The sequence below is a fragment of the Leiobunum rupestre genome, chromosome 11 (genome assembly GCF_980474605.1).
Source record: "Leiobunum rupestre chromosome 11, qqLeiRupe1.1.hap1, whole genome shotgun sequence".
NCBI classification, from domain to species: domain Eukaryota; kingdom Metazoa; phylum Arthropoda; class Arachnida; order Opiliones; family Sclerosomatidae; genus Leiobunum; species Leiobunum rupestre.
Window position 1 is genome coordinate 46,940,991 of NC_143394.1, and position 14,573 is coordinate 46,955,563.

Sequence of the window (14,573 nt, forward strand, 5' to 3'; positions counted from 1 at the left end):
TTTCAGAAGTTAGTTATTTTCGAATTTCAAACCTAAACGCGTGTACGCTCGTATTTCTCTCCATCAAACTAACCAACTATTTTGCCAACGGAAAGAGTAGGAAGGGACGAGTTTCCGGTTCGGAAACTTCCTATTTCGCAACCGAATTCTATGCCATACTTATGTTTATTTTCTTACTTATGCTAATACATACGAGATTCGTAGCAGGATACTGTACAAGCCCTCGCGTTGAATAGGAGGGAAGGCGCTAGAAAAAGGTAAAACAACAACAATCAGAAAGAGCCAAACGTCCCCCGCACGTGCTGCTTCGATTCAGCTCAGAGAGACGGGGGAGGGGGGGGGGGCGAAGGAGGGGGGAGGGAATTAGTCCTAGTAGCATGCAGCGCGCGTCAATAGACAGAGAGAGACTTCGACAGAGGTGCTGGGTGGAATAGCGCTTTCGCGTAGTGTATCGTTCGTTTTTGGCTTTCGGGAAAACACGCGGATTCGTTATTATTTTTTCCTTTTAATTTTCACTTCAGATCGAGTTCGCGGTTTAGCGAGCGCGGACGGGGAACTGTGGGCTTTTGTCTGACTAATCGCGTCATTGTCATTTCCGCTCACCTCTCATGTATCTCCGCGCTTTGTGCGTGCTGACTTTGGGCGTCGTAGTGGTCAGCGGTCATCCGGGTCACGACCCCACCAAAGAAAAGATGTTGATATTACTAGTCGACGGGGTCAGGTACGATTACCTGAGCAGGGACCCCGAATTGAAGGGCTTCCCCCGTATCGCCCGACACGGATCCAGGGCCGAGTACGTCGAGCCCATCTTTCCGTCCAACTCCTATCCTAATTGGTACAGTATTGTCACAGGTTGGTCTCTATATTACATTTCTAAACATTTATCGTTACTGGTACTTATCCCTACCAGTGGGTGCAAGCTACAGTGGTCAGTTAACTGTATCAAATGATAAATACGTATAGGGAAACTCTTTCTGGCCATCTTGGTACTTATCCCAACCTGTAGGTACAATTATCTCTATATTGGCGGTTTTAGAATTTGTTTTACAAATTGTCAACTAATTTTTAGCAGTTGTTAATTATATTGCTTTAAAAAAATGAGCTTGGGCCTCGGCTTGGGCCCTCTAAATTAGTTCAGTGGGGCCTTGGATAAATAATAGTAGTTCCTACCTGGATATATCACTCTATAGTTCCGCGTGCATTTTCCAAGTGTTTGTTACGGGTTCTAGCTTGTAGAAGGTTAAGTGTTACGGGAGTTTCGGAAATTCACGGCTAACTTCGGCGAAGCGACGCTGCAGTCGCTAAAGCCATTTGCTAGTAAGTTTTTTTTCCAAGTGATATATCCAAGGTGGGACCGAGGGGTAAGACAGTCTCAGATAATCTGTACACCGAGTTCGTGCATTTAGCACTGTTAAAGGTACATAATTTCAAGAGTTCGCGAGTTCCATTTAGCACTGTCAAACCTACGGCAGTGTACACCGAGTTCGCAGAGAATACTACTGTTCTTTACGTAAAGGTTCTAAAAAGTAGTTAATTTTTATGGTATTTACCAAAAACAAAAAGTGACAAAAAGTAGTAAGTTTTGTAACGATAATATATATTTTAATTATTTGGTTACCGAAAACGATCTCGTACTGAGATAATTACAATTTCCAGACTTGTTAGACACCCAAAAGCCAAATATTTAACCTTTCTTAGAAGGGACAAAATATTTGAGGCTCAATTAGGAAAGGGATATTATTCGCCTCCAGGGAAAGTGAGAGATACGCGATTGTTAATTCTGAAGTATTTACGATCGCCTCGGGATTATTGATGTTCGTCCTTGATATATGATAATGAGGAAGATAGGACGCATTTCCACGAAATCCCGAAGGTCGCGCTCGATTGAAACCACTCGATTAAAATTTTCATAAAAACTAACGAAATTTAGATTAAATATTGATACAAATCCTAGTTGACGGCCATGAATTGGCTAAACTTGCTTAAACATTGTAAGACTACTTTCGTGCCGACGAAAAAGCTTGTCTCCTTTAAAATGTAAAGATATTTATAGACGTAACAACCCAAATAACGGAGGCCAGAAATTGCCAATCACATCTGTTAATAATAATGGGACATTCCGAAGTGTCATTCGCACCCTTGTTCGCTAACCTTTCGCGAAATTACGATTCTACAATGAGCCCGAAACTTGGAATAAGGTAAAAAACACTAGCGCTCTGTAAAGCTGGTCGGAGCCACTGTGAGAAAAATATCTCCACTAGCTTTTTAATTCACCGTGAAAGCATTTGGTGAAAGGATCAACAAACTTTTAACTAAATAATAGTCTTTAATTGGGCGTAATGAATCGGTTCGGGGTGGAGTGAATCCCGCACGTTTTTTTATTTCTGTAATTTTAAGATATTTTTCTCGAATATTTTCCCGTTAATTTCTGAAAGTACGAATCCGATACCGTTATGAACAGAGTGAAATGAAATGTTTTTCTGGTTCAATGAATTGCGAAAACTGAGCCAAAAAACAGCTGAAACATCCCATTCGAAGTGGCAGGTGCTATAGGTTTTTTTAGTGTGTATTGAATGTCAAAACCCCACCATCGCGGTATTTAATTTGGTCCTCCCCCCCCCCCCCCGAAAAACAAATCCGGCTTGTATTTTGATATTCATTGTAAAAAATAAAATAACGCGTAAATAAAGCTAGTTCTAAAATTTCGTTATATACAACTTGTCGAAACGTAATTCATTGAGGTTCGAAATCTTTGAGTATTAAAGTGTGCAGACAGGGCTGGCGTTAGGGGGGGAGTAAGCGGAGCAAAAGTACCCCGGGCCCGGGCCTCCTAAAGGGGCCCGCCGGCCCTGATGTGCTATAATTTTGACTATTTCCAAAAAAACAAATATTGGAATAAATCAATTTGGGGGGGGGGGGGGGGTACTGTGTGTAGGTGTAAGCGAATCGTAGATGAAATTTTGTTTAATCAGTGCTTGTCGGGACTAGGTGGGTGTATCTCCGCTTTCAAAAACACAAACGCTCTTAGCGCCATCTTTTTACGATTTAAACCACAAAAATGTTATTTCCACCGCTAAATGTGGTGCCAAAAGCTTTTGCACCCTTATTTCCAGCCGGGGTTGCCAGACGATTATGAAACCGAACTCCACACCAGCTCGCTAATTCCGTATGCTTTATTACTCCAAGTTGAGATTAACTGATTTTCTTGTTTGGAATTCATACATGAACATGGGTTCGTTTATAGACGCGATCCACGTTCGATCCAAAGTTTAAAGTTCAGAGGATAATTTGTTGCGTATACGTATCTAAGCGTGTACATTCGTGTGTTGTAACGAACGGTAGAATCAGATTTGCTTGGAATGCAAAAATAAAAATATTATAAAAAAAATTCTCCTTATCGCGGGAGATTGACTTACACCATTACTTGGCGAAACGCGAAACCGAATAGTTAAAATTGTGTAGAGTTTCGCTAACGAAAATAGATTTCACACATTGGAAGTTAATTTGTAAATTCCTGAATTTTAATTAATATTTACGTTCTTTAAAAATTCTAACATTTTAAGATTTTCCCACGAACATTTTACGCCATTTTGATATTTACAAATTTCATCAAAATAGGCGCTTAAATAAACCTATATCAGGCTGTCTTGCCCCCCTGTTGAAAAATGGTGCGTAGAAAATTCTTAGCTTTGGAAGTATAAAGATAAACCATAGACAAAACAGTTATTTGTCCAGTCGTAGCAGCACAAACTCTATAATAGGCTATGAATGATCTTTTTTTAAGGACTATTAAGAATGTAATATTTATGGTTGATCAACGAGTTTCGTATTTCCGCCACCAGGTTTAACGGTAGATAAAGGTGATTGGCGCTAATTATGTAAAAGACAAGTCGTAGGGCGTGATAGCAGACGATTAGAATGGAAAAACCTAATGATTTGTACTATCTCGTATAAATGCAATTTAATCTCGAATTTTAATGGACGAAATTGGCGGTTGAGATTAACAAACTGGGTAAGGATTCTGTAAATGAAATCTATGGATATCTTCACATGTAACAGTACTCCTATCGCAGTAGCGGCGCTAAGAGTAGTCTGAGTAGCCTAGCTTGAAATAGTGGGAAATAGGCCTCACATCGGCTCTATCATTGCCACCTGTATTATGACAAGGTCCGTGTTATTGGAAATGGCCATGAATCTATCCTAATCTTCGAAAAAAATTACTTTCGTCGAGAGCGTGGAGCCATCTATTAATGGGAACGGAAGCTAAAATTCAAAATAGCGAAACAATAACGTCGCAGAGAGGCATTATAGATTATTATATTTAGACCACTTTTACTCTACTTAGTGAACTTTAACCTAAATTATATATCCCATATAAAATATATCGTAAACAATTACTATAATTGAAGTTATTGACAAATTTAAAAAACTAGCCAATCAACGCGAAGCATACTTTTATGTCCCGCCTTTTGAGTCAAAATGTAGCTTCAGCATCTTGTTTTGATTTCGACGCTAGCGACATCTGTTGAAAAAAGAGCTACCTAACCTAGAGCCGGCACTTGCTTTAAAATACGTTTTTTTAAATATTTATACTCTTCTAAAAGCGATCTAGTCATCCGTACCTTAAATTATTCAAACATAATAAAATGAGATTTGTCGTAAAAATCACGAAAATAAACTGAACTTGAAATAGAGATAAAGCGAAACAAATTTTTCCTTGTTCTCCACGTTAGTGTAAACCAAAGGCAGGGGCCGGGAAATTCGAACAATATTTTTCCTCGATGAATCAACGCCGATCGGTTTCCAAAAAGGAGATACCTCAGGCAAATATAAAATGAATTAAAAAACGTACCCGCTAACATTAAATATTAATGCATTGGTATTTAAATGTTTCGTAATAATGAAATCCTTGGAATATAAATAGGAGACCTTGAATTTTTGTTGTTTTATCAAAAGTAATTTGGCGAAAAAAAATCTTAAAATAACGGTTTAATGAAAGTAGCCATTTTAAAATTTTTAATTACTTTTTTAATGGGTGTCAATTTGCCATATAATGGTTTAATAAAAATATTTCTACCAAAGGGTTAGGCAAAGAACGGAATAAAATTGACTAAACTAACAATTTACTAAATGAAAATTTGATTTTTAAATTATTTCTCAAATACCATTTTAGACGCATTACTTTATATAATTTTATAACCGTATCTCACAAAGCATCCTTATTGTAATCTTTAATAAGTATTGTAGTAAAAGGATTAAATTAAATGGTAACAAAAGATTTGGGAACAATATAGTTTAATTGGAAAGTTTTCATTGTCTCTCGTACATTGAATAGGCTCATCTCAGAGAATCTGACAACACACTCTTTCCAATGGATAAGACGTAAAAGATCTATAAATACCGTCCCTACATCTTTCAAGTGCTAGGACCAAACGGGAGCTCTTGAAAGTTGTTATTTCAGTACCAAGAAAAATATCCAAACATCCAACCGTTCTTTTACGTCAACAGAATATTTTTTCGGCCTTAAAAACGTTTCCAGCATATTTTAAATGTAGAATTGTTTTAAATTGACCTTATTAATGTATACTTTGTTTAGCATTAAAAACATTACTTCCATATTTATTTTGGAGCAACGAATTTTTAATTTCGGCCACCAGGTTTAACGAAAGCTAGGATGATTGGCGCTAAATACGTTAAAAACAAGTTGTAGCACGTGTTTATTAGTTTCTTAATCCAGGAAATTCGACTCAATGAAGCCCACGATGGTATACAATCGATTGTAAAGTATACAGCAAAGAACCCATAGAAATTTAACTTTACCGTAATCTCGTTACGATTGAAATGCTCGGAAGACCGGTTTCCTAACTTCGTAAGTGGATCAAAATGAAACCACCCAAGAAGGTGAAATCCGATTAGGCTGAAAGTTTGGGGACTGCATGAAACCTCAGTGAAATGTCCTAAAAGATATAAAGTATACTAATGAGGTATCCGACTACCCGTTATAATATGGAAATATAGCTTTAGCCTATGGTACCATCCTGACGTAGTTCGTCTGCTGTTTAATCGAAATCCTTAAACAGATGGCCACCGACCCGGATTAAGGGGGTTAAAATTTAACCGGGCGCCAAGCTGGCTATCATGTAGGGGGGCGCCAAAACACTCCTATTTTTAATGTCCAATTGTTAATTCAAAAAGTGATAATACTGATTCTTCGTTCAATAGAATTTTAATTTTTCAGTTGTTCAGATTTCTATCTAAAACAATTTCTGGTTTTTTAAAAGTTGATCACAATATCTCATATCTATGATATACACAGAACAAAATCGAATTTAAGAAGGACGGACTAATGTTGTGGTTCTTAAATTAATCGGTAGGTTATATAAAATACAAAGGTTTTTTTAATTTTTGGTATTTTATGGGCGTCATTTTGAAATTTTTTAACCGAGTGCCATATACCCTCGGTACGCCACTGATCATCTGCAGGGTTGGCTGGCTTACACCAAGTGGTTTTTTTTAACTTTGCTACAATTTATTCCAAATTATTCCCAATTATTTGTAAATTTTCTGACCGAAAAACTATGAAACTAGAACAAAAACGTCTACTTGGCCAAAATATTTGTTCATAATCGAAACTAAAACTTCGTTTCTGGCGGGACTTTTGTAATATTGAAAACCGAAAAAAATCTACAGCTACACATTTGAAAGCGATACTGCTGTGGATTATTGGCTAATAATATTCGACTAGGCACAGATAAAGTATCTAAACTTGTGTGTTTGTTTAACAGAGAAATTAACCGCCAAAACATGGATTAATAATACAAATTTCGGTTAACTGTTTATTTATTAATAATCGCGTCTATAAAACGATTCAATATGCAAAATATATATATATATATATATATTAAAGATAATCAAAGAAGTATAGTCCGAGGGGTAAGACACTGCGAACTCGGTGTACACTGCCGTACCTTTGACAGTGCTAAATGGAACTCGCGAACTCTTGAAAATATGCACGAACTCGATGTACAGATTATCTGAGTCTGTCTTACCCCTCGGTATAGTCCCAGAAAATAAAACGTTATTTTATTAAACTTGCATATAATTTTGGTACTTCAATTTTTCAACTCAAATTAAATTTTAGCTAATTAAAAACAGTATGTACAGTTAAAAAGAATTAACACAAGCGAAAAACAGTTTAAAAGTAATATAAAAACTAAAAAAAACCGGTTATCTGGTTTTTTTTTTCGAAAAACCAGGTTTTTTTTCAACCCTGATCGTCTGCGCGAAAAGAGTACCTTGCAAAAAACGAAAGTATATGATCATGGGATTTAGAATCTACGCATTTCCATATTTTTGAAAACTGAATTCATTCTTGATACTTATATATTTGTAAAAATAGGAACTGAATTTAGATTTTAAAAATTCTGAGTTTGTTTATGACGTCGTATGGTTAATTTAGTTTCCATCTTACGGTAAAGCGCGAAAAACGTGTTTTTCTTCTGCAAAAACCCTCTTTGTTTACGAAAATGTTAGAAAGCGAATCTAAGACAAAAAACTGCCCGTTACGCTGGCGAAGAAATTTGACTTCCGTTTTCCTTCGCGAAAAATCCCCGAATATAAACATTATTTAAGACGAACTCACGCGTAAAAGAAGTAGGTCAACGATATCGCGTGGCCAATACTTTCCCCGTACGTATCTTCATTTTGAGGCCGAATTGGGAAAAATTTTCGGATGGTTTTCATTTTAAGGGCGATAAAAAAATATCGTGTCTCAAAGTTAATTCTGCTTCTAACGGGAGTAATTACTATTTTTCGTCCTCGTCTATTTAATAATAACCACAATAATTAGGAAATTGCAAATAATGTACCATTTTAGCGCTAAGAGTATGCAATCGTGTAAGGACTGGATTTCACTAGGGCAAACCCCCGTGACGACGGAAGTCAACCCAAAAAAATATGTAATAGTCCTAACGGGGATTTTTTTAGGTGAGGTCGACGATGTTGCAATAGAGCGTGTTATTTAAATTTTATCTATCTACGCGTAGTTGTTGTTTAACCGTTTTCTTCTCCATGTTCACGATAAGAATTCGTAGATGCGTCATATATCCCAAGCTATTTCGACGCGTAAAGCTTGTTTTCCACTAGCGCGCGTCATAATGTTATTTTCTTTACGCGCGTAAAAACGTTTGAACGTTTCAAAGCTGAGAAACGCGTCGTTGCGCGCGCTAGTGGAAAACAAGCTTAAAACTCGATAATATCGGCGCCAATTATCAATTCAGCTAATATAACGTGCTTTTTTATAATGAGTATTGAATTTCGGGAAACTCGGATCAAATGATGGAGTACATTCTGGGGCCCCATTGCCTCAACTCGCGGACAGATGTTGGCCTAGATTACCTCACAAAGATATTTTTGAGACAATTTGCCGTTTTGGATTATACAGGGCTCCCAGAGTTCCTATAATTCCTATAAATTCCTATAATTTCAATATGCTCCTATAATATCCTATTTTCACAAAATTGTTCCTATAAATTCCTATATTTTCGAAATTTTCTAGTTTTTCTATAGCTATATCCAGAAGTTCCTATAATTTTAAAAATAATGTATTAGAAAACAGCCTTAACGTTTCGGAAAAATTTGCCATCTAAATAGAGCTTAGCTCTGTCTTAGGTCCGGTGTTCCCGAAACCCTCAACCGTTTGGCTCCCAGAGTTCCTATAAATTCCTATAATTTCAATATACTCCTATAATTTCTTTTTTTTTTTCAAAATTGTTCGTATAAATTCCTATTTTTAGCTAAAATGTTCCTATAAATTCCTATTTTTTGGCTAAAAATGTTCCTATAAATTCCTATATTTTCTATGAAATTTCCTATAATTCCTATAATATTTAAAAAAATCGCTGGGAGCCCTGGATTATATCAAAAGTAAATAGGGGGAGAAAGTCTATCACTGCCTTCAGATTTTACCTTCCACCATGCTTGACACCCTTTTTAAAGAGCTAGTGATCACGTGATATTTCTAACCAATAATGATGGCACATTACGCTCGAAATAGTGCATTTGAATTTTATTCCCTGGCAACCATGTCACCGCCTCGCGATTTCAAATAGTCTCTCTGTCAAATGCTGACCATTATTTCCTTCGATAACGGTTGATTTTAATTAATAATTACTATATCAATTGTAAAATAAACAAAAACAGCTCGTAGCTATATTTATTATTACTTAAACTTGCAAATTGTTAGGCCTTAACATCGTAGATATACCAATTAGTACCGATCTCTGCTCTTAGATGGCGCCACGCTCTCCACGATTTAAGTGATCGTTTTTCTAGTTACGGTTTCTTTCTTTTCAAAAGTCGTGTTATTATTTTTAAAATGTCGCATTTTAGTTTCTAATGTCGCATATCATATATCTACTTTATTTAGGAACTAAATTAATCAAGTTATCGAAAGCAAAAGTGTAATATTCACGTATTTTATAGAGGACTATTTTTCAACATGGCGGAGTACAACCGATACCTTTGTGTCCATGTAAAGAGGCGAGGTGGGAGTCATTTCCGAAGCCCAAAAAGTTTACCCCTCAAATAAGACGTCGTGCGGTTGGACCCAAGTGCCAGACTTTCTCCCCCTATTTACTTTTGATTATATTATACAGTTTAAAGGGACATAACATCGTTGGAATTTAACCAGTTTCGCCGCGCTTTTTTTCCAGAATATGATTGGTCGTATCCGCTACCACGTGGTAAATTTGTTCAAAAGCCGGTGTGGCCGTTTAACCCACTACTCGGGATAACTTGAAGCTAAGATTAGATTGTACAAATTAAAGCTATGACTACACTCTTCTGAGTAACCCGTACATGTTTTGAGGGGTGGTTTAATCCGACTATTTAACCTGCAGAAACATTTCGGGCCCGGGGGAAATTATGTTATCGTGAGCCGTTCGAACTGGAATTTTCAAAGGGGGTGCTTTTTAGAGGTCGGGGATGGTTAACTTTTATTCAATAGATAAAGCTATCAAAATTATTCGTAAAATGTTTTGATCAAGTAATTTATATATCTGTATTATCCGATTAATTTTTTAATAAATTTGTAAAATTAATCGGAAAAATGACGTTTTTTTCGATAAAAAGCTCAAATTTTACGAATAATACATGTTTTTTAATCATTTTCCAAAATATTAACCGGTAAATTTCTTTGTTTACATTTTTTCCCCAAAAAAAATCAATTTAATCATGGACAATGATTAACCGTTACCGACCTCTAGTGCTTTTGAAGGGCCCCTAAAAAGCATGCTTCTCCTACGTATTTTAACCCGGCCATGTGTTTAAGGCATTAAAAGTCGCTAGATTACTGGGTCCTAAGGTGGTGCCAAGGGTATTAGTCTAGCTGATTATTAATAATATTATTATTATTATTATCTTTTTCGTCGGGCCCTTTTTAAAGACCCTGTAAAACTCATTCACACAGACGAAACACTATATATACTTCAGCTACTGAAGACAAGCTACTAGTGACTACCAGGCTACGTTGAGGGTGATAAATACAACTGAAAACGTGTTTTTCTGCTCAAATTCCAAAATATGCATCTTCAGTAAAGAATCGAGCGTTTATAATAGTTAATGTTAAGTTACGATTTAATAATTTGTCATTATTTTATTAAAATAAGGGTTAGTTTTAATTATAGAAGCGTGTTAGTTTTCGGTAGGCCTTAGCTTGAGCTACATAATCCGATAATTGTTGTAAGGACGAACGAGGTTTATAGGGCATTTAAGCAAATGGCGAGGGGTTAACCACTTTTGGTGATGTAATCACTTTAGCACAGACAAAGTACACCAATTACAGGGAATGATCAACCCTTCAGCAAATAGGTTTCAATTGGCTAACTAGGAGCAACAAACACAAGGAGAACGCAGCTAGCCTTTAAACACGCTAACGAAGGGTTGTGTACGAATTTCATTGGACGAGCGTCACGAGCCTTTACGCTGAACGCTTTACGGGCGGGGGGGGGGGGGAGACAATTTCCGAATTTTCCCCTTCCAACGGCAGCAGGCGCTAAAGCGTCTAGCCAATGAAAAACGTACACAAGAAAATCCACGAGTTTTGACGGGTTGCGTTCTCCTTGTGTGGGGTGTTGTGTTTGTTGCTCCTAGTTGGCTAATAGGCCCTCCCCTCTCGTTATTCACCCTTTCCACTATCTTCAATAATTTATTCATAATTTTGTAATCGCCTCGAAGGTATATTCTTCCGAAGTACCGCGTTTCTTATTAAATTTAACGGTCATATTACCATTTTTTAACTTGATTCATAATTTATGAATAATTGATAAGTTTCGTTTACCATTTGCAGGATTATACGCCGAGAATCACGGATTCGTCCAAAACTACATGTACGATAGCCAACTGGACGATATGTTCGTGATGGCCCCCCACGAAAACGCCTCGCACGAGCACTGGTGGAACAAATCGGAACCCTTGTGGGTGACCGCCGAAAAGAACGGCATCAAGACGTCCATGTACTGGTGGGATGGTTGTCAAGTCGCCATTGGAGGAGTCCAACCCACGCAATGTCAAGTGTACGAGAATTTCTGGACTTGGCAAACGCACAACGAAGACACGGAGGAGGCGCTCAGGGACATATTGTCGTGGTTCAAAAACTCGCACGATCATCGCTTGGCGCTCGTCTACTACGAAGGAGTTGACGCCATTGGTACGCGCCTCTAAAATATTCCCATCTAAAATAAATCAAAATTTACTCAATCCAAAATATAGGTCATTACAGGGGACCCGACTCGGATCACGTGAAGAATGTGGTTAAAGAAATAGATGGCATCATAGACCGATTCCAAGACGAAATGGAAAAAGAAGGCTTAGCTAATAGCGTAATTATTCTTTAAACCGTCCCCTCTGACCAACGCTATAATTTGATGCTTTGCCGCTCCATTTCAGCTGAACTTTTTAGTGGTTTCCGATCACGGTATGGCCGACACCGAACCCAAGAGAACGACGTACGTCAATTTGGACGATTACAACGTGACGCAAGACATCCAATGGATGCTGGATAAAGGTTCCGTCACTATGATCCTCCCCATTGAAGGTCGCGAAGACAAAGTAAATCGTGTTCACCAATTACCGTTCTAGAATATAAATCATGACTGGTGTTTTATTTTTGACGTCCCAACTAATAGCTGTTCCACAAGTTAAAGAATGCCAATATAAAGGGAGTTCATATTTATAAGAAAGAGGACATTCCCGAGAAATATCACTTGAAAAACAACGACTTGGTGTTGCCCATTCTTCTAGTGGCCGATGAGGGTGTATTCATTAAAAAAGTAATTGGTACAAACTGTTTGAAAAAACTGAGCAGACGTGATCCGTATTAGCACACTAATTACCAAATCTGCACGCAATATCATAATAATTTCCTCAGACCAAAATCGTAAGGTGACCAGTGCCGCATTTACAGAAGGTGGGGCCCTCGCCACTAACAAGAAGAGTACCCGAGGTGTTTATTGCTGATTTTGTTCAAAGTCGGGCGTAATGCAGACCTATATGATGTATGAAATTCGATTTGCCATGGCAACCGGAAATGTTTTTGACCACTTAAAACAAACAAATCTCCATTTAAAAAAGCACGGGATTTAAAAAAAATTAAAATCACGAAATGGGTAATCTGGACCACATTTAGGTAAATTTCATCAACTTTGGGAAAATGGAAAAATTTTGGTGTCAAATTGAAACACTTTTTGGGTAAAATAAGCAAAAAATCTTATTTTTGTTGTAAGTAGTCCTTAATTCGGCACTGAAGGTGACCTACCAAGTTTATAACCAAAACTACGCGGATTACGCAAATGGTGAATCAAATTTGGTTCCAAAATTATGCTAAAAATTAGGTAGATACAAATTCGGAAATTGAAATCCAAAAGCTGTTATATTGAATACAATAACAATGTATGAAATTCAACTTTATTCGGTCCAAACCGAATTCATGATGAAACTAGTTAAAAAGTCTATCACGTGACAAAAATTTACCGAACAATATCTTCTATAACGAATTAATAAAGTAATCAAGTGCACATCGTTTTAATATACCTTAAACGTTCTCTTGAAGAACGCCCCACCGAAAAATGTGTTCGTAGTATTCATTGCAAAACTTGGAAACTGAATTTGTGTTCACGTACGACAAGGTAGTTTTAAATGTTATTGATATGTATTTGGTATCGGCAAACGCCTAGAAATAAGGCTTTCACGAACTTCTATTTGGAGTATTTAGATGTTTTCTGGTCTTTAGAGGACAATTTTGTTAAGAATTTGTGCCGCTCAATCCTGGCCAGGGTTTCTGCTAAATCTTAGGATAGCTTTTGTCCTAAGTCAATCCCTTACAAACTTGGGTCGATGTTGTGATTAGTCAAACTTTTATTCATAGTTGATCGGGTTTTTTAGACAGCGTTTCTAGTTAAATTTGGTCAGTAATATGTTCCAAGCTGGCCTTTTTGTTGTTCAAATTTGTACAATTGAAATGATGTGCAAATTTTAAGAAATTGTGCAGAGTCGCATCTTTGCTAACGATTTTTGGTAAAATTGCTCAGTTTTTTCTAACTGCATTTACAATATTATACAGATTAAACCAGAGCTAAAAACGTGTAGGAAAAAAGACGTACGTTTATTATGTACAACCTATACTCCTACACGTTTTAATGGGGTAGTTTAACCTGTCTAATAATTATACGAAAATTAATAAGCATTCGTAGATTTCAGACAGCGAAAAAATGAGACCCGTCTACCGAAAACTATTCAAAGGCTTCCACGGCTACGATCCGGAAAAAGCTCACACCATGAGAACCATCTTCTACGCCAGAGGACCATGTAATATTTACGATCTTTAGACCATAAGGTATCTCGAATAAAACGGTTCTAATGCGTATCTGTTTTTACAGCCATAAGGCAAGGCCACGTATCCAAGGGATTGAAGATGGTCGACCACTATAATCTATTTTGTCACTTACTCGGTGTCGAACCATTACCCAACAATGGTTCCTGGGACAGAGTTAGCGAATTCCTCGACGCGCCACAAGCCGCGTCGGTTCGGGATAACGGCGACAACTCTGGACCGTCCCAACACAGCGTGTCATTCGCGTTTATATGGTGGATTTCTCAAACCGTTTTACTCTTAAATTACCTTCGTAAAAAGTCATCGTGATCTTGTCCTTAAGATATCTCCCATTGCAGTATCGCTAATATTTTGGTTCGATATCCAGCTGTTAGTCTAAGAGACTGTTCCTTAGACCCGAGGCACTAGGATATACTCTTCGTCCAAAATTAACAACGTAATCGCGCGGAAATGTTTGGAAAATGAACTTATTTAATGTCCTCCGCTAAAAAAACTATTATAAGAGCTCGAAAGAAAAACATTTAAAATCGCGATGAAAATTCACATAATCCATTATAGCTCTCAACCCGTCAAAACGTCATTGTTATACGAGTGTTAATTTTTTTGTTTTGTTGACGTCTTCTCGTCAAGTTTTGTAATAAATACAGCCACATTGGCTTCATATTTACATTGTTTACGCAAAGAC

The 14,573-nt window shown here is 37.2% G+C and overlaps 1 protein-coding gene across 1 annotated transcript; it reads left to right on the forward strand.

Annotated features, from left to right (window-relative positions):
• The first annotated feature begins 413 nt into the window (after nt 1-413).
• LOC149923063 (glycerophosphocholine cholinephosphodiesterase ENPP6-like) lies at nt 414-14,564 on the forward strand. The gene is made up of 7 exons (XM_090162830.1): nt 414-852; nt 11,348-11,707; nt 11,770-11,879; nt 11,947-12,108; nt 12,186-12,329; nt 13,749-13,863; nt 13,935-14,564. Exons 1-7 carry the CDS (start codon nt 609-611, stop codon nt 14,195-14,197), a joined length of 1,398 nt encoding a protein of 465 aa, XP_090018956.1. The 5' UTR covers nt 414-608; the 3' UTR covers nt 14,198-14,564.
• The last annotated feature ends 9 nt before the right edge of the window (nt 14,565-14,573 follow it).